The sequence below is a fragment of the Excalfactoria chinensis genome, chromosome 7 (genome assembly GCF_039878825.1).
Source record: "Excalfactoria chinensis isolate bCotChi1 chromosome 7, bCotChi1.hap2, whole genome shotgun sequence".
NCBI classification, from domain to species: domain Eukaryota; kingdom Metazoa; phylum Chordata; class Aves; order Galliformes; family Phasianidae; genus Excalfactoria; species Excalfactoria chinensis.
Window position 1 is genome coordinate 8,233,275 of NC_092831.1, and position 25,342 is coordinate 8,258,616.

Consider the following 25,342-nt stretch of genomic DNA (forward strand, 5'->3'; position numbering starts at 1 on the left):
AGATTTCAGTAAGTCTCTGTAACCCATCAATTTTTTCCTGGGTCGTGGCTGTGTTACTTGCTTCATGGCCTCCTGCACTAATTCCCATTTCCAGGTCTCCTGCACGCTCCCTGCTCCAGCCTCAGCATTCCTGTTTCCAAATGTCTCCCAGGCACAAACACAGTTGCTCCCAAGAAAGGAGGGCTGTTGCCCAGGTGGCCAAATAGCTGCTGACTGTCCTCCCTGCTCCCCCTTCTTTTGCCACACCACTTTAACAGACCATTAACGCACAAAAGATGTAGGCAAATAGACCAGCTGTAATCACTCCCCAAATAGCCAAAGCCTGCTCGGTTTCTTTAATGTTGAAGGTGCAGGTGTTTCCTCTTGCTTTTCACCCCGCTGAGCAGTAAGGGATGCTTTGGTGTAGAATTTTGCTTTTAAGTATAGAGAGTTTGGGGTCTGAGGCATAGAGCTTGTCTCTACTTGCAATGTGTTGCAAAGAGAGTGAGTGCATATGTCCCAGGTACTCTGCTCTAAGTACATCCTTAGCATGCTTCGGAATGGGATAATTTTTTCCCCTTTAAGAACAGATTGCACAGCACCCTCGACCTAAATTACACTGAAAGGGTTTGTCAAGCTGGCAGGGATAGCTAGCATCCTGTCAGTTTGTGTCAGTGTATTTAGCAGTAACTTCCTTGTGTCAACAGGTCTCAAACGTCTATAACTTACAGGAAGAATACTGCGGGTCCAGAAGTCTCCTCCCAGCTTGAGGAGGAAGGAAAAAAACAGCTTGGATCTGTCATTTGCCACTTACCACCATGACGTCAGCTCGGGGCTGAACTCCCTACCTGTGGCTGGGACCTTAAATGAGCCGACGCTGGAAGAGAAAAGCATTTCATCTCAGGTTTGGCGGCGAGAGCAACAGTAGCAGAGGCAGCAATGGGACGCTCTCTGTTCTTCATCGTGCTGCTTTGCCTGGTGCTGAGCCTTTCAGAAGGTAAGAAACACTATCTTCTGTTTTGGGATTTGTCTGGGCAGCTATTCTATCGCAGTGAATGGAATACTCGGTGCTTTTAGCAGCTGCTGAGAGACTGAAGTCAGTTGCCACGCACCATTCAGCACATCTAGATTTTGATTAATTAGTGATGAAAAATGTTACTGCAAGAAAACAGTTCTCCTTGTTCACAGAACAATGCGAAAGCACTGGGGCTTGTGATTAACCTAATTCGGCCTATTCCAGGAGCAGTTTTCAGGACTTGCACACTAAACCCAGGTAATTCAAGCTCTATTACAGTCATCACAAAAGATGTGACTGTTCCACCCCAGCACCCAGGGAAAGGAGTGCTGCCGCTGGCCTTCCGGACGGAGTCTCCTTAAACAATCAGTCTGTAAAGCAGCACTGCTTGAATTGGCTCTCAAAGCATTCATTCCCCTCCTATTGAAGCTAATTAACAAGAACTTCACCACCAGCTCGGATGGCAGAGGGTTGCCCTGTGGTCTATTCAAAGACGGGGCAGGAATCATTCCATAGGCCACTTAATTGTTTTCTTAGCACCGTAACAATTTTGGTGGTTACAGGTCAGAGTATCTGATATTCAGTGACAGATCAAGTGTAGCAGGGGAGTTTGTAAAAGCAGCTGTAGGAGGAGTTTGGTGGCAACTTGAAGCTGTGAAAGGACCGGAAATCCCATTTACTTCAGGGACAGTGATACAGAGATACCATCCAAATTAAGACTTTCACTGATGCTGCCAAGATTGCATCAGATGGGGACAGGTGGCAGTGAGTCTCTGTTGCCTACTGTGAGTGAATATAATATATTTACAGCAATATCTACAACATACTACAATCAGATTCATTATAAGCATAGAAGACTTCAAGTTTGGCAGCTGGTTGGTTTTCTGTTTGGAGAGCAACATTAAGACTGAAAGATCTTGTCCTAAGAAGTACTGAAGGCAATGAGAGACTTCCACTGACTTGTGTAGATTTTGCCTCAGGTTGTCCGTGCCCAGAAACCTATTTCATTCTAAGCAAACACTGTAAAAGCTTTTTATGATGTGTCCATTTGCATAGTACTGACAAAGGCCTGCTCTGCTTGGTAGCCAGATGTCTGCTATTTCATCATTTGCACCTTAAGATCCATCCCTTTATGTCCGTGGTAAATGCCTGAATCAATGACATCCTGTTTCCTGGTGCAGAAAGTTGGGGCTGGGCAGATAGGGCCATTAAAGAGCCACCTTTGCTTACGTTACCCCTGCCAAGCCCAAGTGCAGCTCATGTGCTCTGCAGTCACACAGATGCGATTCCTGAGTCCAAAGGGTACTCCTGGAGTGCTGTTAGCCAGCCTGTACAAAGCAAATCATTGTTGACTAAAGACATTAGTGATGTAACACTGATAATGAGAAGGCAATTTAGAACAGTGCTCCGAACTCTTATCCTGTGGACAACATAGAATCATGGTTATAGCCAAAATGTCCATTTCTTCACATTGAGCAGGGTACAAAACACTGCCTGCAGGACTCAGAATCCATGTTTCCTCTTCACCCAGAGCACATCAATGGATTACTTTAGGCCTTGTCTTTTTGATGGGCCTTTTCCAAGTTTATTGATTAGAAGAAAAAAACTTATTAAATTTGCTTTTCTTTCAGATTTTTGAAACCTTGCAAAAGCTTTTGAAGAGAGAGGCCTATTTTCCAAGTGTCTTTTGAGAATGTAGTGTTATTTGCAGTACTGTATTTAATATACAAGCTATAAGAGTTTGCTAGTGTTAGCCACAAATATATGAGACTTCCAGCTCATGCTGTTCAGGTAAATTATGAGTGCAACGTTAGTTAAGTCAGATTAAATGCACTTATTCCTAACTCATTTATTAAGCAACAAAGACTGAAGTTAGGTCATGTGATCCATTGCTACCACAAATTTAGCAGCAAGCTTGTGTGCCAGTGGCTTTCTTTACTTCTCAAGTGCATGTGCAAGACTGGGAATATGGGCATGTCAGTCTAAAGAAGCATCCGTGCTTTGGACAGTATAAGTGCAGGACTAGTCCACAATAGATCCCATAAATGCCCCCTCCTTATTTAATTTCAGATTGATAGGGACACACAGTGGATCCCCAGGGGTTTCCTTCAACACAGCACTAAGCACAGCTACCATGTCTTTTCCTTTCCTCAGGAGCTAATATGACAACAACTGAAAATACCCCAACCACCACTACAATACCGACAACAGAAGGTAAGGATGAGAAAGCCCACTGGCAAACACTTAGGAGGCAGTCAATGAGTCTCAGGAGCACCAGAGCCCACACATGCTTGCTCACATACAATGGTTCCTAAAGATATCTCATAAATGCAATACTAAGTAAAGCTACCCTGCTTCTACCCTTCATCAGAAAGCAAATCTAGCTCCTTGGAGCAAGGCAGTGGCACTGACAGAGGCAGTGTGGCAGTGACACTAATCATGGCTAGCATGTCTCTTCTTTTCCTTTTATCAGAAACCACACCTACAAGTCCTGGGAACAGTTCTGACAACTCTACGGCACCATCAGCAGACGGTAAGGATGGGAAAGCCCAGGGGTAAACCTGAGAAGGGTGTTACCTGGATCCTGGCGGTACACAGAGAGCCTCTGTAGGCAAACATTAAGAAAGAAGTGCAGAGGATATTGCAGTGGCTCCTTGGAGCAAGGCAGTGCAGGGCTGCCCAGGGTTGTTCCACTGGGCCATGCACAGCTCCACTCCATATCTAATCTGAGAGTGTCCTGAAAACAAAATAGTGACTCAAGAGATTTCCTTCTCAGAACAAGAAGTGCTGATATCATGTCTCTTTCCTTCTTCAGGAAATACTACTACGCCAACTGGGAATGCTACTACGATCCCTCCTTCATCAGCAACACCTGGTAATTATGAAGAGTCCCTTCATCAGCCCTCTATGAGAGTGTTACTCAGTTCCAAGAGCTGCAGATACGATGGGCAGTAATGCGTCTCCCTGTCCAGAGGGCAGACCCTTGTCAAGAAATGCAGGGGGTTGTAATTGTGTTTATTTGTAGCACGGTCAGGGAAGGAGGCTGGGACTTGTCCACCCTGGCCAGACCACAAGCCATATCGTTTTTGGATCTCTCTGCCATGCTGACACATGTGTTGCAGTGATGCTTCCCAATGTGTACAGCAGAGCAGGCCATCATGGGGAGTGCAGTGTTGGGCTGGTGGATGCCCCTGCCTGTTCTGGCACCTGCTGCTGGCCTTGCAGAAAATGACACACTTTGAATGGGGGAGAATCTTTCCTTTGGGCAGATGATATGTGTGTGCTGGTGACTGAGCCAGCTATGGCCAGTGAGTGCAGCTGAGCATGAGGCAATGCCATGTGCTCCTGGGGAATGTGCTCAAGCCAGGACAATGGGGGGAAGAGATCCTGGGTGTGTAAGTCTGAAGAGACATGAGTGCTATGGACAGCCTAATGGCTGACTGCTGTACAACCAGATGCACGGCCACTCCATAGCAGCCCATAAGCCTGCCTGCCTTCCCAGTGGTTCACCCTGAGCTCTGTTCCATGATATTCGAAGTAGTGATACTCTGTCTCTTCTTTTGCCTCCATCAGGAAGTTCATCTCCAACAACTGTGGAATCATCTACCACACCTGGATCACCAACAACAGGTAAGGATGGAAAAGACTTCCAGGATCAATTAATGAGAACATTTTAGTGCTACTCAGGGCAAGCAGCTCCAGAACGCCCACAGGCAATGGTGTGTTTCCCTGCCTGGCTGGAGGTGCCATTTCTCTATTTGCATGGGGAACGTATCATGCTCATCCATCCCACCGGATGGTAGTTACTCTATGAGCTGCCCAGTACCTCAAAAGAATGTGGTTGCCACAGAGAATCCTTGCAGTAACCCAGAGAGGAAGACGTGCTCAGTGGTAGAGCACGTGCAGGGAATGAACCACTGTTGGGTGCCCTCGTGCTGCTCTGTCAGACAGCACTGACTGCTGAGAGTTATCAGGTTAAATGTGGGGAGCAGTTCTGCAGGGAGTGTGCCAGTGAGTGGGGCTGATGTGGGCAGTGAGTGCAGCTGAGCAGGGTGGGAAGCAGTGCCTTTGTGGGGAAGGTGCCTGAGCTCAGGGATCTGTGCAAAGGGACCCAGAACCCCTTTGAGTGCAGAGGCAGCTGGGACACGGGCAGCACAAAGGCCATGCAAGTATTCCATGTGCTGGCCTACTCAATCCAGCACTGATGTCCTCCTTATACAATCCGAGGTGCTCCTGAACACACAGGGGTTCCACAAGAGATTGCTTCCACTCAACACTAAACATGGCTACCACGTCTCTTCTTTTCCTTTTATCAGAAACCACACCTACAAGTCCTGGGAATGGTTCTGACAACTCTACAACACCATCAACAGGCGGTAAGGATGGGAAAGCCCATGGGTAATCCAGTGAGGGGTGTTACTTGGATCATGTCAGTGCACAGAGAGCCCCTGTTGGCAGAATTTATGGAAGAAGTGCAAGGAGATATTGCAGTGGCTCCTTGGAGCAAGGCAGTGCAGGGCTGCCCAGGGTTGTTCCACTGGGCCATGCACAGCTCTACTTCATATCTAATCTGAGAGTGTCCTGAAAACAAAATGGTTCCTCAAGAGATTTCCTCCTCAGAACAAGAAGTGTTAGAATCATGTCTCTTTCCTTCAGGAGACTCATCCACAACAAATGAGAGCACTACTGCCACTCCTTCATCAGCAGCATCTGGTAATTATGAAAAGTCCCTTCATCAGCCCTCTATGAGATTATTACTCAGTTCCAAGAGCTGCAGATACCACGGGCAGTGCTGCTTCCCCCTGCCCAGAGGGCAGATCCTTGTCAAGTAATGCAGGGGGTTGTTGTTGTTGTTCTTTGTAGCATGGTCAGGGTAGGAGGCTGGGACTTGTCCACCCTGGTCAGATCACAAGCCATATCTTTTTTTCATATCCTTGCCATTCTGGCACAAATTGCTGTGATGCTTCCCAATGTGTACAGCAGAGCAGACCATCATGGGGAGTGTGGTGTTGGGCTGGTGGATGCCCCTGCCAGTTCTGGCAGCTGGCACTGTCCATGCAGAACACAATGCACTTTGAATGGGTGAGAATCTTTCCTTTGGGCATATGTTATGCATGTGTTGGTGACTGAGCCAGCTATGGCCAGTGAGTGCAGCTGAGCTTGAGGAAATGCCATATGCTTCTGGGGAATGTGCTCAAGCCTGAACAATGAGGGGAAGAGATCCTGGGTGTGTAAGTCTGAAGAGACATGAGTGCTATGGACAGCCTAATGGCTGACTGCTGTACAACCAGATGCACGGCCACTCCATAACAGCCCATAAGCCTGCCTGCATACCCGGTGACCTGTGATCCATGATATTCAAAGTAGTGATACTCTGTCTCTTCTTTTGCCTTCATCAGGAAGTTCATCTCCAACAACTGTGGAGTCATCTACCACATCTGGATCACCAACAACAGGTAAGGATGGAAAAGACTTCCAGGATCAATTAATGCAAACTTTTTAGTGCTAGTCAGGGCAAGAAGCTCCAGAACCCCCACAGGCAGTGGTGTTTCCCTGCCTGGCTGGAGGTGCCATTTCTCTATCTGCATGGGGTACATGTCATGCTCATCCATCCCACTGGATGGTAATTATCCCTTCAGCTGCCCAGTACCTCAAAAGAATGTGGCTATTAAAGAGAATCCCTGCAGTAACCCAGAGAGGAAGACGTGCTCAGTGGTAGAGCACGTGCAGGGAAAGAACCACTGTTGGGTGCCCTCGTGCTGCTCTGTCAGACAGCACTGACTGCTGAGAGCAATCAGGTTAAATGTGGGGAGCAGTTCTGCAGGGAGTGTGCCAGTGAGTGGGGCTGATGTGGGCAGTGAGTGCAGCTGAGTAGGGTGGGAAGCAGTGCCTTTGTGGGGAAGGTACCTGAGCTCAGGGATCTGTGCAAAGGGACCCAGAACCCCTTTGAGTGCAGAGGCAGCCGGGTCATGGGCAGCCCAAAGGCTGTGCAAAGCTTTCCTGACCTGGCGTACTCAATCCAGCACTGATGTCCTCCTTATACAATCCGAGGTGCTCCTGAACACACAGGGGTTCCACAAGGGATTTCATCCACACAACACTATGCATGGCTAGCATGTCTCTTCTTTTCCTTTTATCAGAAACCACACCTACAAGTCCTGGGAACGGTTCTGACAACTCTACAACAACAACAACAGATGGTAAGGATGGGAAAGCCCACAGGTAAACCTGTGAAGGGTGTTACTTGGATCATGTCAGTGCTCAGAGAGCCCCTGTGGGCAAACATTGAGAAAGAAGTGCAGAGGATATTGCAGTAGCTCATTGGAAAAAGGCAGTGCAGGGCTGCCCAGGGTTGTTCCACTGGGCCATGCACAGCTCCACTCCATATTTAATCTGAGAGTGTCCTGAAAACATAATGGTGACTCAAGAGATTTCCTCCTCAGAACAAGAAGTGCTGATATCATGTCTCTTTCCTTCTTCAGGAAATACTACTACGCCAACTGGGAATGCTACTACGATCCCTCCTTCATCAGCAACACCTGGTAATTATGAAAAGTCCCTTCATCAGCCCTCTATGAGAGTGTTACTCAGTTCCAAGAGCTGCAGATACCACGGGCAGTACTGAATCTCCCTGTTCAGAGGGCAGATCCTTGTCAAGAACGGCAGGGGGTTGTTATTGTGTTTCTTTGTAGCATGATCAGGGAAGGAGGCTGGGACTTGTCCACCCTGGCCAGACCACAAGCCATGTCTTTTTTGGATCTCCCTGCCTTGCTGACACGTGTGTTGCTGTGATGCTTCCCAGTGTGTACAGCAGAGCAGGCCATCATGGGGAGTGCAGTGTTGGGCTGGTGGATGCCCCTGCCAGTTCTGGCACCTGCTGCTGGAGTTGCAGAACGTGACGCACTTTGAATGGGGGAGAATCTTTCCTTTGGGCAGATGATATGTGTGTGCTGGTGACTGAGCCAGCTATGGCCAGTGAGTGCAGCTGAGCTTGAGGAAATGCCATATGCTTCTGGGGAATGTGCTCAAGCCTGAACAATGAGGGGAAGAGATCCTGGGTGTGTAAGTCTGAAGAGACATGGGTGCTATGGACAGCCTAATGGCTGACTGCTGTACAACCAGATGCACGGCCACTCCATAACAGCCCATAAGCCTGCCTGCATACCCGGTGACCTGTGATCCATGATATTCAAAGTAGTGATACTCTGTCTCTTCTTTTGCCTTCATCAGGAAGTTCATCTCCAACAACTGTGGAGTCATCTACCACATCTGGATCACCAACAACAGGTAAGGATGGAAAAGACTTCCAGGATCAATTAATGCAAACTTTTTAGTGCTAGTCAGGGCAAGAAGCTCCAGAACCCCCACAGGCAGTGGTGTTTCCCTGCCTGGCTGGAGGTGCCATTTCTCTATCTGCATGGGGTACATGTCATGCTCATCCATCCCACTGGATGGTAGTTATCCCTTCAGCTGCCCAGTACCTCAAAAGAATGTGGCTATCAAAGAGAATCCCTGCAGTAACCCAGAGAGGAAGACGTGCTCAGTGGTAGAGCACGTGCAGGGAAAGAACCACTGTTGGGTGCCCTCGTGCTGCTCTGTCAGACAGCACTGACTGCTGAGTTATCAGGTTAAATGTGGGGAGCAGTTCTGCAGGGAGTGTGCCAGTGAGTGGGGCTGATGTGGGCAGTGAGTGCAGCTGAGCAGGGTGGGAAGCAGTGCCTTTGTGGGGAAGGTGCCTGAGCTCAGGGATGTGTGTGCAAAGGGACCCAGAACCCCTTTGAGTGCAGAGGCAGCCGGGCCATGGGCAGCCCAAAGGCTGTGCAAAGCTTTCCAGACCTGGCGTACTCAATCCAGCTCTGATGTCCTCCTTATACAATCCGAGGTGCTCCTGAACACACAGGGGTTCCACAAGGGATTTCATCCACACAACACTATGCATGGCTAGCATGTCTCTTCTTTTCCTTTTATCAGAAACCACACCTACAAGTCCTGGGAACGGTTCTGACAACTCTACAACAACAACAACAGAAGGTAAGGATGGGAAAGCCCACAGGTAAACCTGTGAAGGGTGTTACTTGGATCATGTCAGTGCTCAGAGAACCCCTGTGGGCAAACATTGAGAAAGAAGTGCAGAGGATATTGCAGTAGCTCATTGGAACAAGGCAGTGCAGGGCTGCCCAGGGTTGTTCCACTGGGCCATGCTCAGCTCCACTCCATATTTAATCTGAGAGTGTCCTGAAAACATAATGGTGACTCAAGAGATTTCCTCCTCAGAACAAGGAGTTCTGATATCATGTCTCTTTCCTTCTTCAGGAAATACTACTACGCCAACTGGGAATGCTACTACGATCCCTCCTTCATCAGCAACACCTGGTAATTATGGAAAGTCCCTTCATCAGCCCTCTATGAGAGTGTTACTCAGTTCCAAGAGCTGCAGATACCACGGGCAGTACTGCGTCTCCCTGTCCAGAGGGCAGACCCTTGTCAAGAAATGCAGGGGGTTGTTGTTGTTGTTCTTTGTAGCATGGTCAGGGAAGGAGTCTGGGACTTGTCCACACTGGCCAGACCACAAGCCATATCGTTTTTGGATCTCTCTGCCATGCTGACACATGTGTTGCAGTGATGCTTCCCAATGTGTACAGCAGAGCAGGCCATCATGGGGAGTGCAGTGTTGGGCTGGTGCATGCCCCTGCCAGTTCTGGCACCTGCTGCTGGAGTTGCAGAACGTGATGCACTTTGAATGGGGGAGAATCTTTCATTTGGGCAGATGATATGTGTGTGCTGGTGACTGAGCCAGCTATGGCCAGTGAGTGCAGCTGAGCTTGAGGAAACGCCATGTGCTCCTGGGGAATGTGCTCAAGCCAGGACAATGGGGGAAGAGATCCTGGGTGTGTAAGTCTGAGGAGACATGAGTGCTATGGACAGCCTAATGGCTGACTGCTATACAACCAGATGCACGGCCACTCCATAACAGCCCATAAGCCTGCCTGCATACCCAGTGGTTCACCCTGAGCTCTGTTCCATGATATTCAAAGTAGTGATACTCTGTCTCTTGTTTTGCCTTCATCAGGAAGTTCATCTCCAACAACTGTGGAATCATCTACCACACCTGGTTCACCAACAACAGGTAAGGATGGAAAAGACTTCCTGGATCAATTCATGAAGACATGTTAGTGCTAGTCAGGGCAAGCAGCTCCAGAACCCCCACAGGCAGTGGTGTTTCCCTGCCTGGCTGGAGGTGCCATTTCTCTATCTGCATGGGGTACATGTCATGCTCATCCATCCCACCAGATTGTAGTTATCCCATCTGCTGCCCAGTACCTCAAAAGAATGTGGCTATTAAAGAGAATCCCTGCAGTAACCCAGAGAGGAAGACGTGCTCAGTGGTAGAGCACGTGCAGGGAATGAACCACTGTTGGGTGCCCTCGTGCTGCTCTGTCAGACAGCACTGACTGCTGAGTTATCGGGTTAAATGTGGGGAGCAGTTCTGCAGGGAGTGTGCCAGTGAGTGGGGCTGATGTGGGCAGTGAGTGCAGCTGAGCAGGGTGGGAAGCAGTGCCTTTGTGGGGAAGGTGCCTGAGCTCAGGGATCTGTGCAAAGGGACCCAGAACCCCTTTGAGTGCAGAGGCAGCCGGGCCATGGGCAGCCCAAAGGCTGTGCAAAGCTTTCCTGACCTGGCGTACTCAATCCAGCTCTGATGTCCTCCTTATTCAATCCGAGGTGCTCCTGAACACACAGGGGTTCCACAAGGGATTTCATCCACACAACACTATGCATGGCTAGCATGTCTCTTCTTTTCCTTTTATCAGAAACCACACCTACAAGTCCTGGGAACAGTTCTGACAACTCTACAACACCAACAACAGATGGTAAGGATGGGAAAGCCCACGGGTAAACCTGTGAAGGGTGTTACTTGGATCATGGCAGTGCACAGAGAGCCCCTGTGGGCAAACATTAAGAATGAAGTGCAGAGGATATTGCAGTGGCTCCTTGGAGCAAGGCAGTGCAGGGCTGCCCAGGGTTGTTCCACTGGGCCAGGATCAGCTCCGATCCATATTTAATCTGAGAGTGTCCTGAAAACATAATGATTCCTCAAGAGTTTTCCTCCTCAGAACAAGAAGTTCTGATATCATGGCTCTTTCCTTTTTAAGGAAATACTACTACGCCAACTGGGAATGCTACTACGATCCCTCCTTCATCAGCAACACCTGGTAATTATGAAAAGTCTCTTCATCAGCCCTCTATGAGAGTGTTACTCAGTTCCAAGAGCTGCAGATACCACGGGCAGTACTGCGTCTCCCTGTCCAGAGGGCAGACCCATGACAAGAACGGCAGGGGGTTGTTATTGTGTTTCTTTGAAGCACGGTCAGGGAAGGAGTCTGGGACTTGTCCACCCTGGCCAGACCACAAGCCATATCGTTTTTGGATCTCCCTGCCTTGCTGACACGTGTTGCTGTGATGCTTCCCAGTGTGTACAGCAGAGCAGGCCATCATGGGGAGTGCAGTGTTGGGCTGGTGGATGCCCCTGCCAGTTCTGGCAGCTGGCACTGTCCATGCAGAACACGATTCACTTTGAATGGGGGAGAATCTTTCCTTTGGGCAGATGTTATGCATGTGCTGGTGACTGAGCCAGCTATGGCCAGTGAGTGCAGCTGAGCTTGAGGCAATGCCATGTGCTCCTGGGGAACATGCTCAAGCCTGGACCATGGGGGGAAGAGATCCTGGGTGTGTAAGTCTGAAGAGACATGAGTGCTATGGACAGCCTAATGGCTGACTGCTGTACAACCAGATGCACGGCCACTCCATAGCAGCCCATAAGCCTGCCTGCCTTCCCAGTGGTTCACCCTGAGCTCTGTTCCATGATATTCGAAGTAGTGATACTCTGTCTCTTCTTTTGCCTCCATCAGGAAGTTCATCTCCAACAACTGTGGAATCATCTACCACACCTGGATCACCAACAACAGGTAAGGATGGAAAAGACTTCCAGGATCAATTAATGAAGACATTTTAGTGCTAGTCAGGGCAAGAAGCTCCAGAACCCCCACAGGCAGTGGTGTTTCCCTGCCTGGCTGGAGGTGCCATTTCTCTATCTGCATGGAGCATATGGCATGCTCATCCATCCCACCAGATGGTAGTTATCCTATCATCTGCCCAGTACCTCAATAGAATGTGGTTGCCACAGAGAATCCCTGCAGTAACTCAGAGAGGAAGACGTGCTCAATGGTAGAGCATGTAAAGGGAATGAACTACTGGTGGGTGACAGCATGTTGCTCTGTCAGACAGCACTGACTGCTGAGAGCTATCAGGTTAAATGTGGGGAGCAGTTCTGCAGGGAGTGTGCCAGTGAGTGGGGCTGATGTGGGCAGTGAGTGCAGCTGAGCAGGGTGGGAAGCAGTGCCTTTGTGGGGAAGGTACCTGAGCTCAGGGATGTGTGTGCAAAGGGACCCAGAACCCCTTTGAGTGCAGAGGCAGTCGGGCCATGGGCAGCCCAAAGGCTGTGCAAGTCTTCCATGTGCTGGCCTACTCAATCCAGCACTGATGTCCTCCTTATCTGAGGTGCTCCTGAACACACAGGGGTTCCACAAAGGATTTCATCCACACAACACTATGCATGGCTACCACGTCTCTTCTTTTCCTTTTATTAGAAACCACACCTACAAGTCCTGGGAACACTTCTGCCAACTCTACAACACCAACAACAGATGGTAAGGATGGGAAAGGCCACGGGTAAACCTGTGAAGGGTGTTACTTGGATCATGGCAGTGCATAGAGAGCCCCTGTGCGCAAACTTTGAGGAAGAAGTGCAGGAGATATTGCAGTGGCTCATTGGAACAAGGCAGTGCAGGGCTGCCCAGGGTTGTTCCACTGGGCCATGCTCAGCTCCACTCCATATCTAATCTGAGAGTGTCCTGAAAACAAAATGGTGACTCAAGATTTTTCCTCCTCAGAACAAGAAGTGCTGATATCATGTCTCTTTCCTTCTTCAGGAAATACTACTACACCAACTGGGAATGCTACTACGATCCCTCCTTCATCAGCAACACCTGGTAATTATGAAAAGTCCCTTCATCAGCCCTCTATGAGAGCGTTACTCAGTTCCAAGAGCTTCAAAAACCTGGGCAGTTCTGTGTCCCCCTACCCAGAGGGCAGACCCTTGACAAGAACGGCAGGGGGTTGTTACTGTGTTTCTTTGAAGCACGGTCAGGGAAGGAGTCTGGGACTTGTCCACCCTGGCTAGACCACAAACCATATTGTTTTTGGATCTCCCTGCCTTGCTGACACGTGTTGCTGTGATGCTTCCCAATGTGTACAGCAGAGCAGGCCATCATAGGGAGAGCAGTGTTGGGCTGGTGGATGCTCCTGCCAGTTCTGGCACCTGCTGCTGGCCTTGCAGAACATGATGCATTTTGAATGGGGGAGAATCTTTCCCTTGGGCAGATGTTATGCATGTGCTGGTGACTGAGCCAGCTATGGCCAGTGAGTGCAGCTGAGCAGTGCCTTTGTGGGGAAGGTGCCTGAGCTCAGGGATCTGTGCAAAGGGACCCAGGACCCCTTTGAGTGCAGAGGCAGCCAGGCCATGGGCAGCCCAAAGGCTGTGCAAGGCTTCCATGTGCTGGCCTACTCAATCCAGCACTGATGTCCTCCTTATACAATCCGAGGTGCTCCTGAACACACAGGGATTCCACAAGAGATTGCTTCCACACAGCACTAAGCATGGCTACCACGTCTCTTCTTTTCCTTTTATCAGAAACCACACCTACAAGTCCTGGGAACAGTTCTGACAACTCTACAACACCATCAACAGGCGGTAAGGATGGGAACGCCCACGGGTAAACCTGTGAGGGGTGTTACTTGGATCCTGGCGGTGCACAGAAAGCCTCTGTAGGCAAACATTAAGAAAGAAGTGCAGAGGATATTGCAGTGGCTCCTTGGAGCAAGGCAGTGCAGGGCTGCCCAGGGTTGTTCCACTGGGCCATGCTCAGCTCCGATCCATATTTAATCTGAGAGTGTCCTGAAAACATAATGATTCCTCAAGAGTTTTCCTTCTCAGAACAAGAAGTGCTGATATCATGTCTCTTTCCTTCTTCAGGAAATACTACTACGCCAACTGGGAATGCTACTATGATCCCTCCTTCATCAGCAACACCTGGTAATTATGAAGAGTCCCTTCATCAGCCCTCTATGAGAGTGTTACTCAGTTCCAAGAGCTGCAGATACGATGGGCAGTAATGCATCTCCCTGTCCAGAGGGCAGACCCTTGTCAAGAACGGCAGGGGGTTGTTATTGTGGTTCTTTGAAGCACAGACGTAGAAGTGTGTTACTTGGATCCTGTCAGTGCACAGAGAGCCCCTGTGGGCAAACTTTAAGGAAGAAGTGCAGGGAGATATTGCAGTGGCTCATTGGGACAAGGCAGTGCAGGGCTGCCCAGGGCTGGTCCACTGACAATACTAAGCATGGCTACCACGTCTCTTCTTTTCCTTTCATCAGAAACCACACCTACAAGTGCTGGGAACAGTTCTGCCAACTCTACAACCCCATCAACAGGCGGTAAGGATCAGTAATCCTGCTGGATGACCCTTAGGAGGATGTTAATTAGTTCCTGTGTGTCCACAGAGCCCCCATTGGCAAACTGTTGTGACGAAATGTAGGGATTTAATGATGTAGCTCATTGGAACAAGGCAGTGCAGGGCTGCTCAGGGCTGGGCCACTTGGCAATGCACAGCTCCACTTCATATCTAGTCTGCAACTGTCCTGAAAATAAATGTTTCCTCAAGAGATTTCCTCCCCACAACATGATGTATTGCTATCATTTCTCTTTCCTTCTTCAGAAAATACAACTACGACAACTGTGAATGCTACTACGATTCCACCTTCATCAGTAACACCAGGTAATTATGAAAATTCCCTTCATCAGCCCTCTGTGAGAGTGTTACTCAGTTCCAGGAGCTACAGAGAGCACAAGCAGCATTGTGTCTTCCTGCCCTGAGGGTACACCCTTGTTAAGAAATGCAGGGAGTTGTTGTGCTTCTTTGGAGCATGGTCAAAGAAGGAACACACAGTGGTTCCCCAATGATCATAGTGAACAAGTGCAGGGAGTTATTGCAAGGCAACGTGCAATTGGCCGTGGCTGATCCACTGGACCATGCACACGTCTGCTCCTTATCTAATTTGAGTTTGTCCTGAAAACATTCTGGAGACTCAAAAGATTTCCTCCCCACAACTTGAACTAGTGCTGCCATGTTCTTTTCCTGTCATCAGGAAACACAACTACAACACCTCTGGAAACTTCTACCACTTCTGCACCTCCAACACTTGGTAAGGATGGTGAGATGTGTGCTGGTGACTGGGCCCAGTTTGGCCCACAAGTGCAACTGATCTTGGTGGTTATGTGCTGCCCTTGTGGGTGACATGCTCAAGTCCTGGGTTTTGTTGAAAAGAGACCACAGACAGGCTCGGCTGGAGTGATGTCAGGGCCCAGGAGAGCCCATGGGCTGGGCTGGTTTGCCTGCTGCTGCCTACATGTCCTTTCCTTTTCTTCCTCAGCCTGCTGTAGCTAGTGATTGCATCTGAGCAGTGAGGAGCGCAGTTGCATTCACCTTCTTCAAAGCACCCTGGTAGTTTCTTTTATTAGAATGTGACCTGTGCTGTTTTAATGAACTGCATCTTCTGACTATTGCAATCTTGTACAAATTCTGACATCAACATCTTTGGTCTTTGTATCAGGGGGGTTATGCGATCCCAATCCTTGTGGAGGAAGATTGCCTATATGTGTCCCTCTGAATAGTACTAATTTATGCCAGTGCCCATATGGGTTCTACTACAACAACTACAATTGTCACACAGGTGAGTTGCAGGATGGCAATCTGTATTTTTAGGTATTTTGCAGATAACTGCTTTGGTGAAATTTTCTTCCTGTGCAACTTGTTCTCATGTTATAACTGAAAACATAATCAGTCTGGGAAAGTAACTGCTGAATAATGCCTTACTTTGCAGACAGCCACTGCTACAGTGACCTAGATTGTTATCTCACAAACCAGTAACAATCAAAGAGGTTAATGTGCAAGGAAAAGAAGCTGTGTTCCCTGAGTGTCAGGCATTCTGGAGATTAAAATATGTGAAAAGTGGGAAAGAAATGAAAATGCAACCCTGATATCAGTATTTATGGCCAAGATTTATAAAAGCCCAAGCCTCTGCAGACCTCAGAATGGCTGGCTTGATGTTTCTCTTGCTAAACATCCATCAGAGTCCTGTTGAAATGCAACTGAGATGCTGTTGAAGAGCAAGCAAGTGAGCAAATGAGGCTTGTTATGTAAATGCCAGCAGGCAGAATTTCCAAATTTATTTGTGAGCCTAAAGAAGGAGGTAGATACTGCATTGCTTTTTAAAATACGGTGAACCATGTTAGCTGCTTAGTGGCTATAGCTGTGGGTTTAAAGTCTTTAATGTACGTATCTGACTTATTTTAGCAAATGCTGTAACAGCTCAGAGTGTTTTATTAGCTGTGGGCCATGCTTATAGTTTAATACTATTCAATTTCAAAGTCTAGCCAGTTTGGAACAGGTTGCCCCGAGGGGTGGTAGATGCCCTGTCCTTTGAGATGTTCAAGGTCTGGTTGGACAGGGCTCTGAGCACCTGGTTGAGCTGTGGGTGTCCCTGTTAACTGCAAGGAGTTGAACCAGATGGCTTTTAAGGGTTCCTTCCAACTCAAATGATTCTGTGGTTGAGATCAGGATTCTGTTTGCTTCTCAGGGAGCCAGAATACATGCCCAAATGTTGCTGAACTGATTGGGCAAACATTTGTTCCATAGCAGTTCCTCTGTGAACATATGAAAAACTGCAAATATTGATTTGTGCACTGTATTTCTTAATGTCTGAAGAATCCTACAGTGAAATCCAAATTCTGGAATGCTTTCTGATTAATTAATATCCTTTTAAAAAATATTTATTTATTTTATTTTATTTTTTATTTGCAGGGAAGGTATTTCCAGGGATCATCACACTGACGCTGACGTTAAGTAATAATATTGATGATGAAAATTCAGTGGAGTATGAAAAGTTGGTCCAAAACATAACACAATTTGTAAGTGACTTTATTTTTTTAAGCTTTTCTGCATGTTTCATGTTTTTCTGAATGTGGTGCAGACAGAGGGGGTGCAGTCAGCCTTTAATGTGGAGTCTAAAGTTGTTTTACTTGAGAAATCTACTTCTTTCAAAGAAGGCTTCACACAGACTAATTCATGAAGGAGCTGAATTTTGCCCTCAGATGACTACAGGTATAGTTCTTGTTGACATGAAGGGATGTACCCGAGGCCAAACAATACCTGCATTTTCAGTGCCACTTCTCTTTTGGGAAGCCCTTGTATAAATTGTTCTGTATCTTTTGCAATTCCCTCTCCAGAAACCACTGGGTGAAGCCAAAGTTTTCAGAACTGTTTAGTTTCTGTTATCTGCTGTTAAATACCTAAATAATAACCTTTTCTATAAGCAAAACAGCATTCATGTTTTAATTTCATTAATGAAATGGATATTGCACACACTGAGCATCCGGTGATTATAGATCAGTTCTTGTAGGGGTTTTCCTGGAGAAACAGGATGAACTGTTTAACTCATATTGTTCTGTTGATCATTTTCTCAAAGTAAGAAAGGTGTGCACCTCTGCCAGGGAGCTGATGATATTCATTTATCTTTTATAGTTTAAGAAAGCTTTTGAAAGTATGCTAGACTACAGGCAGACCATCATCGTGAAAGTTGAGTAAGTATACCAGTTTGTTTTCTCCACAGTGTGTGAAGTTTGCTTTGTGTGCTTCCACTTAATTAGCTTCCAGTGGGTTACGTCGTCAAAGAAAAGATATGGGCTGGGCTGAGTGCTGTCTGACTCCCATTAAATGAGGCCATTCATTTGGTATTTTTGCCCCATTTTTTACCTTATTCCAATAAGTCTGTGTGGTGGGCTGGCTGAGGCAGCTCCACAGAGGATCTTCCACTTTTAACACCGTGTAGAATACAGCACTGTGCCAATAACTACTCACTTTGTCCCTATGTTATCTGGCCTTTCTGACTTCATTGCAGACATGAATTATCCTCCTCGTGTTTCAGGGTAGATTCTCCATGTCCATCCTTGATGGCACCACATGCTGATAAGACCATGCAAAACTTAGGATCTAGTGGATGAGGTCCTCCATGCTGCAGTTGCTTTGAGGCTAACCCAGTATAAAAACATCAGATTCAGGCCGACAGGACACAAGGGAGCTATGTTGTTAGCATTAAATTCAATAGCCTTTACTTACATGAGACTCTTTTACAGTTGGATGTAAAGGAGGGTGGCCATTAATAGATTCATGAGCAAGGACTGAACTCATTTTCAGTTGTCTTAGCAACTACCCACATTATGGGATGAGAGAAAGAAATCTCATGTTGTTTTTGCATGTAACTTGCTATCCGTATGTGCTGTCTGAGACTTTAAAATGATGTTTTCTGTACTTCTCGGTTATAGAAGAAAAGATACAAGCACCAGAAGTGGTAATGTAGCGAGTGCAACAGTGATGAACATCTTCACAGAAAATACAATTGAGACCAATGCTACTGTTGCGAATGCAGTAGAGACAGCAGTAAAAAATGATCCGAACTTCGTGAGTCAGTACACAAGTACGTAGTCCCTTGCTGTGGAAGTAAATAATTGATAGACACAGATTCTTGTCTTAAAAAATGATAACATTTCTGTATGCAGCAGAGCTGATCAGAGCATAAGCCTTGTGGATTTTAAGGAGCTAAGTGTTCAAACTTGGGTGACATTGTAGATTCAAACATTCGATATTGGGCTTTTTTGTCTTACCGAAGCTTTCTACTCCCTGTGTGAGCATGTGGAGGAAATTAAATATTCCTAAATAAGAAATGCCACGTCAACAGGCATAATTTTTACTTTTCATAACAAGCCAATGTTTTATTGTTGGAATAGGACGGAGATTTCCTTATTCCTCCATAACTGACTTTATTAATCAAATTGAGCCTTAACTGATTGGCTACCCAACTAGGTGATGCTAAAACAATGTCTTCTGTTACAAAGAAGCGTAGTACTTGGAGAACATTTTTGCAGATGCATAGTTTTTCTCATCTTCTTTTGTCTAACATGCTCCTATTTTGAAAGTAGCCTTTGCAAAAGGCATAGCTAATAATTAAACGAGTCCAGTTCATGGCTTGTAGCCAGAATTTGGCCTCCAAGGTGACTGTATCCACCTGAGCCATGACATTTCCTGTATCCCAAGCATGAGGGAGAAACATCTGATAAGGCACAAAGCACCAGCACAAGCACATCCCTCCACTGTATGCCCACTGATCTTATTAATATATACACACACATATAGATATATATTTATTTTTTTTAAGACAAGTCAGAAAATTATTGTTCCAAATGTGAGCTTCTGGTTAGAACTTCTCTTCCTGGATGATAAGGCAGGAAGTTGTGGGAGGCTGACAAACAGTGTGTTGTGTGGTGAAAACAGGACCTTCAGCAAAGAGGAAAGGAAAGGGAAGGATCGGTCCTGGCACCTGCAGTATTGTCCCAGAAAAAGGATTTGGAGTTTTTTTTTTCTTCAGTACTGCTAAAAAATTGGTTGATGATTTACTGAGCGAGTGCACTGCTTTTTATGAAGGGATATTACTAGTGCTCAGGTTGCTTCCTGACTGCTTCTCTTTTAAAGATGCTGCCCAATGTGCTGTTTATCCATGTGATAGCACAACCACAGTATGTGTAGATGATACATATCCAGTGTGTGAATGCAGAGAGGATTTCACAAGGACTGCGTTGGACCCATATGCTTGCTTGGGTAAGTGCTGTCTTACTTTATCTATCCATGAAAATCTGACCTGGTCATCCCCTGTCTGTGTCTTTCTGAACTCTCTAACATGCTGAGCTCTCAAAATCAGGGGACGTGTGTCTTATTAAGCAAGCCATAGGAATGCATTCCCATGTTTCATTTGGAACACATCCGTAATTCTGTTCCAACAGAGCAAATTGATAAAGCTTGATGAAATTATCACTGAAATTAGTGAGTGGATAACTATTTGACCAGAGAGATGCTGTTGTGGTGTGGGCCTTCAGCTCCTAACTTGTCTACATGTGATCCATTTAGATCATTTGCTGTATAGATCACATGCTGTGAGGCCAACCTGAAGGGTTATTGGATTGCCTATGTAAGATGCAACTTAGTGAGATTCCAGTTCTGAACTATGAGCTATGAGCAAGGACTATTTACTTCTAATTTTGTGCTTTAATGTTTTGTATTCTGCTCTACATACATATAACCCTAAAAAGGTCGTTCTGGTGCTTTGATGCACAGCAAAGTTGTGTGTGCATTTACTTTGACGGGGAAAAAAAGGAAAGGGATATGTGTGGAAATTGCCCCAGGTTTTATCTATGATGAGAAAATAGAAATGCTTCCAAGATGTGCCCTACAAGGTTGATTTTTGCAGGGCTATATTCAATTCACTCTGTGTTTTTCCTTCTAATAACACAGACTGCGTGAACTGTTCAGCAAACGAAAACAAGTTCTGTGACAGACAAAATAATGTTCCAGAATGCAAATGCATGGATAACTTTAAAAAAGAGGGTGACAAATGTGTAAGGTGAGTATTCAGCTTTTTCCCCATGTTCCTGCATTCTTGGTAAAGTTAGGGAGGAATAACAGCTAAAACAGGGTTGCACTCAGTCTAGATCAACCTGCAGCTGAGGTGATTAACAGGTGGGCAAATCCCCATAGTATCACAGGTTATGGTGGTTTAAGTGCTTGGTATTAACTGTTGGCATGCACCTGTAATACCCCAGAGGAAAATCAAGGAGGACCGCACGCTCATTTTGTGGGATAGCCCATAAATACATGCTATTCTGTCTGAAGTAACTGAGCCATAGGAACTGGTCCTCTGAAGCATTCAGGAAGTAGTGCAAGAGTTGCCTTAAATCCCTGGAAAATTTCCCCTGGCACCAGTGGGGATTCTGCTCCCTGATAAGTTTCAGACCTATGTGATTTCATCTTGTTTTTTCCCCCTGTGAGTACTGCTGGCAGCTCAGGATCAGAACAGAGCAGGGTTGTTTGCTGGTGAAGCTGAGTAGGTCACCAGCTGGGCTCTGCTCCCACGGATAGAAACGTGTGATGGCTGCACCTTGCTGGAATTTCTGCTAACGTGTGGAAATGCAGTATTGCTTTGTGATCACCTGCTGAATGACATGATCTTCTCTTTTTTTTTTCCTCTCATGTAGGTGCCCAGTGGGCTACTCTGGAGCAAACTGTGAGAATAGTAAGTACAGCATGGAAAAATAACCAGTAATGTTTAACCTGCCTGAGATAACAAAAATGACAAGTAGCAGCCTTGGAAAAGATTAGTAAAATTCCACTGTTGCTTGGAATGCTAATTCCTTGAATCTCATGTTCAGATAGGTGGTAGCATTTTCTCTAATGAGATCTGCATTAAGCCCGATAGCTTTTAGTCAAACACAGGGTATTTGCAAAGCTGCCTTTTGTTTGTGCTTTAGCTTGCAAGCACTGCATAGTAGCTAGTATCCTATACTGGTAAGATAGCCCCAGCTGTGTCATCCTTAATGGGACAAGCCAACCAGACTGGACTTCCAAAGCTTTTTCCATTAGCCAAGTCTGTTTTGTGGCTGTTCTCTGCACCTTCCATAGACTCTCTGTTGTATAAATTAGGACATGCTTCATCCCAGCTAGTGTTTACGTGTGCCTAATCTCAGAGCATCTATCACAGTCAAAGGCAGATTGAAAAACAAGTGTTTGAGGTTCTTTGCGTCCACAGTGACATGGCACTGTTTAAGCAGAAAGTATATCCCCATGCTGCCCCTTGGCAGATTCTCACACTGCTGCATCCTTAAACTAGTAAATGTTTAACAGCCCTGTATTTGCAAATACGAGATCTTCAGGTCTTTGTTTTATGCCTACAAATGTTGTAGATTGGCTAATGGTAGCAGTGCAGCACAGAATAACTCGCCAGGTGTCAATGTTTGACAGGAAGGATATTGTAATCCCATGGAACAGACGTTTTCTGACAAAGCTTTGGAAATCATTATGCCTTTCTCATAAAGCAAATTTAAGTACTAAATATGTACAAAATCATCACACACATTGGGAATTCAAACGCAGATTTAAGACCCTTTAATAATAAACTCTGCGAATAACCCAGACTTCCTTGTGTGGCACTTGGTGTGCACTAATGCTTGCTGAGCAGTAATCAAGGATAAGTTACACCTGTGTTTGGCATAACATTCTTTGGAGAAACCATGCTCCCTGTTGTCTTCTTACATGCCCCCGCTGTGATTGAATGTGCCAGATTGTTCTGCTGGCCATGGCACAGTTGGTGGTTTAACGCTGTGCATCTGCTGCACACATGCATTCTTTATCCACATCGACAGCTGTACTAAGGCAGCGTCAGGAACCTAGGAATGAATAACATCTTTTCTTTTTCATTCTTTAATTACAGGAGGAAAGAAACGGGACTTGGTCTTCAGTATTTGCTGAGTTCTCAATTGCTTTTTCTTTGTTGTTGTTTGTTTGTTTGTTTTCCAGATAAAGAACTTATCCTCATAATAGTGGGCACAGTGTTTGGAGCCATTATCTTGTGTTTAGTGGTAGCAGTCTCAGTTGTTTCAGTAAGGTAAGAGTATTTCTGACAGCTGAATGGAAGCTCCATTGCTGCATGTTCCTAGAGAACAAAGGAGAAATTTAGAAAGGATCAGGACTGCAAATGTGGTTGCATGCCTAGCTGGGCAGACAAGTTCATCTAAGTCATGCAGTCATTAGGATTTGCTTTCATCCACGTACTCTCCCCAGAATCATTTATTCTTTTGCTATGAATCAAACCATACAAGCTTCAGCACCTTCCCTGTCTTTCCTTTCAGTGCTGTCCAGGTAAGGATTCCCACAAGGCCTCATAGCCTTGTGGCATAGGTCACACAGGCTAGTGGAGTGTGATGGGCTTGTGATCACAAGCGATTCAAATTCATCATTTGATCTTGAAGCTTTAGCTGCAGGCAGGAGGGCAGCTTTTCTAAACTAAATGTAAAGGATGCCTTATTTCCTCCTCTCAATAGTCAGTTAGGGCTGGTGGTGATCAAGGAACCTCCATCAATCAGATGGAAGAGGTCAGTGTTCCCCTCAGTCTCTCTTTGCAGCTTATTCCCATCTGTGATAAGAGATGCCGAACTTTGCACTCTGTCACTGACAACTAAGTGTTTTACCCTATGTATGATAGAAAAATCCAGGGCATGTTTCAGAACAGGACTGGGCATTCAAAACAAGATGGAGGGAACCACTGAATAGGTAAAGATTCCTTTCTTCTTCTATTTCCTCTTGAAGAGCCAAGCACAGTCACGATCCAGAGAAAAAGAGGTTGATAAAGCCAAGAAACTCCAACTCACATACTTATGAGGAGAACAGGATCTTCCCCAGGGTTCAGACCACTTCTGGCCATGCAAACCCAGGATATCAGCCAAACAACCCTTACGAGGTGCGTTCCTCAAACAGAGGTGACTTTGTGGAGAAGGATTTCGATGACTTGGTAAGTGTTTCACACAAGCCTGCAAGAACTGTATTCCTGAATTGTAGTGCTGTGGGATACTGACATCAGAGCAAAAGCTCCACTCTTGTCCATCCTCTCTATTACAAAGATAGCACACATCTCATGAAGGCTTTTTTAAAGCCCTAGAGGTCGTTCTGGAATCATGAGAGGCATTTGTGAAAAGCAAGGGTTAAAGCAATAGTCTGGCTGCTCACAGGTCTGCTGTGTCATAGGACCACAATAGAAGCAACACAGAAACCTGGTGTTTAAAAGAGAGCTCTTAAAAGGCAACAAATGGAAAAATAAATAAATAAATGAATACCTATGTAGTTATTTAGTTGTTCAGTTTCATGTGCATTTGGGCTTTTCCAGCTTTCCAAAGATGTCAAATTTTCACTGATGAAAGTCTGTCTGTAAGATACATTTGGTTTCCCATGAGGGCTTAGAGAGAGGGTCACCATGCGCTCTGTGATACTTGCTGAACTATTATGAGAAAGAAGCTTTCTGACCAAGAATAACTCTGTTTTTTCTCTAGTATGAAATATCACGGGAACCTGAGGGCTTTCGGATGCAACGCAGATAACTGAGCCAGTAGTAGAAGGATGGACGATGACCACAACACTGGGTCAGACCAAAGAACTTCACAGCCTCTTACCAACGCAGTTATTTCATCAGCAGAGACAACAGAGTCTGTAGTACAAGATTCTCTGAAGATTTTCTAAAAGGAGGCCCCTACTTGAAGGAGAAGGACAGTAATTCTTTGAAATAAGGGAAAATAAAAATAAAGCAGAATGTAGGGAGAAGAAAGGGGACTTCCACAAAACAAAAAGGGTCCTTTGGCCATTCCTATGGACTTTCAAGAGACCAGTGTGTTGGCAAGAAAGTGAATGTTGGCAAGAAAGTGAATGTAGACAAGATGCCAGGATTTTAACCCTGCTGTGTTTCAGTTCTTCTGAAAGGTGGTCCGTGCTATATGTGTGATGCTGAAAACATCAACTGCCAGAGCTTTGCCTACATTTGTGCTCACTCGCTTCAGGCAAAGACCACCTGCATAGCTTTGGGCACATCAAACAGTATCAAAACTTTTACTTGTGAGGACCTAACATTGTTCTCTTTTCTATATCAGTCTTTCTCCCTTCCTCAGCTCCCCCAGTATTTCCTATCTGATAGCGTTCAGTTCAGATCTCTGCTGGCACCTGTTGTGAGAGACAATGGCCCCATCCGACCTTTTATGCGGCCTTCATTCCCAATACAGCTCCAGAAATCATTATCTTCAAATAAGCACTGTTGTTCTCCATCTCATGGGAATACGTTGATTTTACATCCTCAGATGCTGTTAAAAACATTGCGCTTTTTTTTCCTCTTGCAATCTGTAAGATTAGATGGAATCATCTTAAATCTTTCTTTTTCATTACTTAATAATTCTGTTTAAAAATATCCACATTTCATGGAGAATACACGTGCATTATCTGTTGACTGGCGTTGGTACTTCTTTATATATATATATAATATAATGTCCAAAGTGTACATATATTTATAGATTATATTCATTTAAAGCATCACTGAATCTCATATTTTATGTTTGTTTGTTTGTTTTTCATGTATGCGGGTTAATATTTCCTATTAAATATTATCATTCCTAGGTATGAAGGCTTTCTTACATTGCTGCCCAGTGGTGATATTTGCAAGTTCTATTTTAGGCTGAAAGCTGTGCAAGTTACAAGTTTACAAGTAGCCTGGTGAGAAAGGGGCAAGTTTCTCTCTGTTGCTTTTCTGGGCTTTAAA

At 45.9% G+C, this 25,342-nt stretch overlaps 1 protein-coding gene and 1 long non-coding RNA gene across 2 annotated transcripts; both read left to right on the forward strand.

Moving 5' to 3' along the window:
• Positions 1-7,131: 7,131 nt before the first annotated feature.
• On the forward strand, positions 7,132-8,281 carry LOC140254969 (uncharacterized). The gene is made up of 3 exons (XR_011904351.1): positions 7,132-7,194; positions 7,477-7,536; positions 8,225-8,281. It is a non-coding gene; the product is annotated as an uncharacterized lncRNA (long non-coding RNA).
• Positions 8,282-14,089: 5,808 nt separating this feature from the next.
• On the forward strand, positions 14,090-25,099 carry MUC13 (mucin 13, cell surface associated). The gene is made up of 14 exons (XM_072342177.1): positions 14,090-14,144; positions 14,483-14,542; positions 14,824-14,883; positions 15,719-15,838; positions 16,969-17,075; positions 17,689-17,747; positions 17,814-17,819; positions 18,489-18,640; positions 19,693-19,818; positions 20,509-20,617; positions 21,249-21,286; positions 22,567-22,654; positions 23,356-23,557; positions 24,093-25,099. Exons 1-14 carry the CDS (start codon positions 14,117-14,119, stop codon positions 24,138-24,140), a joined length of 1,203 nt encoding a protein of 400 aa, XP_072198278.1. The 5' UTR covers positions 14,090-14,116; the 3' UTR covers positions 24,141-25,099.
• Positions 25,100-25,342: the final 243 nt, after the last annotated feature.

Excerpts from the sequence above, each read along its gene's own strand:
- MUC13 (XM_072342177.1), top strand. The coding sequence starts at position 14,117 with ATGATCCCTCCTTCATCAGCAACACCTG. Across the intron at positions 19,819-20,508 it reads GGACCCATATGCTTGCTTGG|ACTGCGTGAACTGTTCAGCA; the intron begins GTAAGTGCTGTC and ends CTAATAACACAG. Across the intron at positions 21,287-22,566 it reads TGGAGCAAACTGTGAGAATA|ATAAAGAACTTATCCTCATA; the intron begins GTAAGTACAGCA and ends TTTGTTTTCCAG.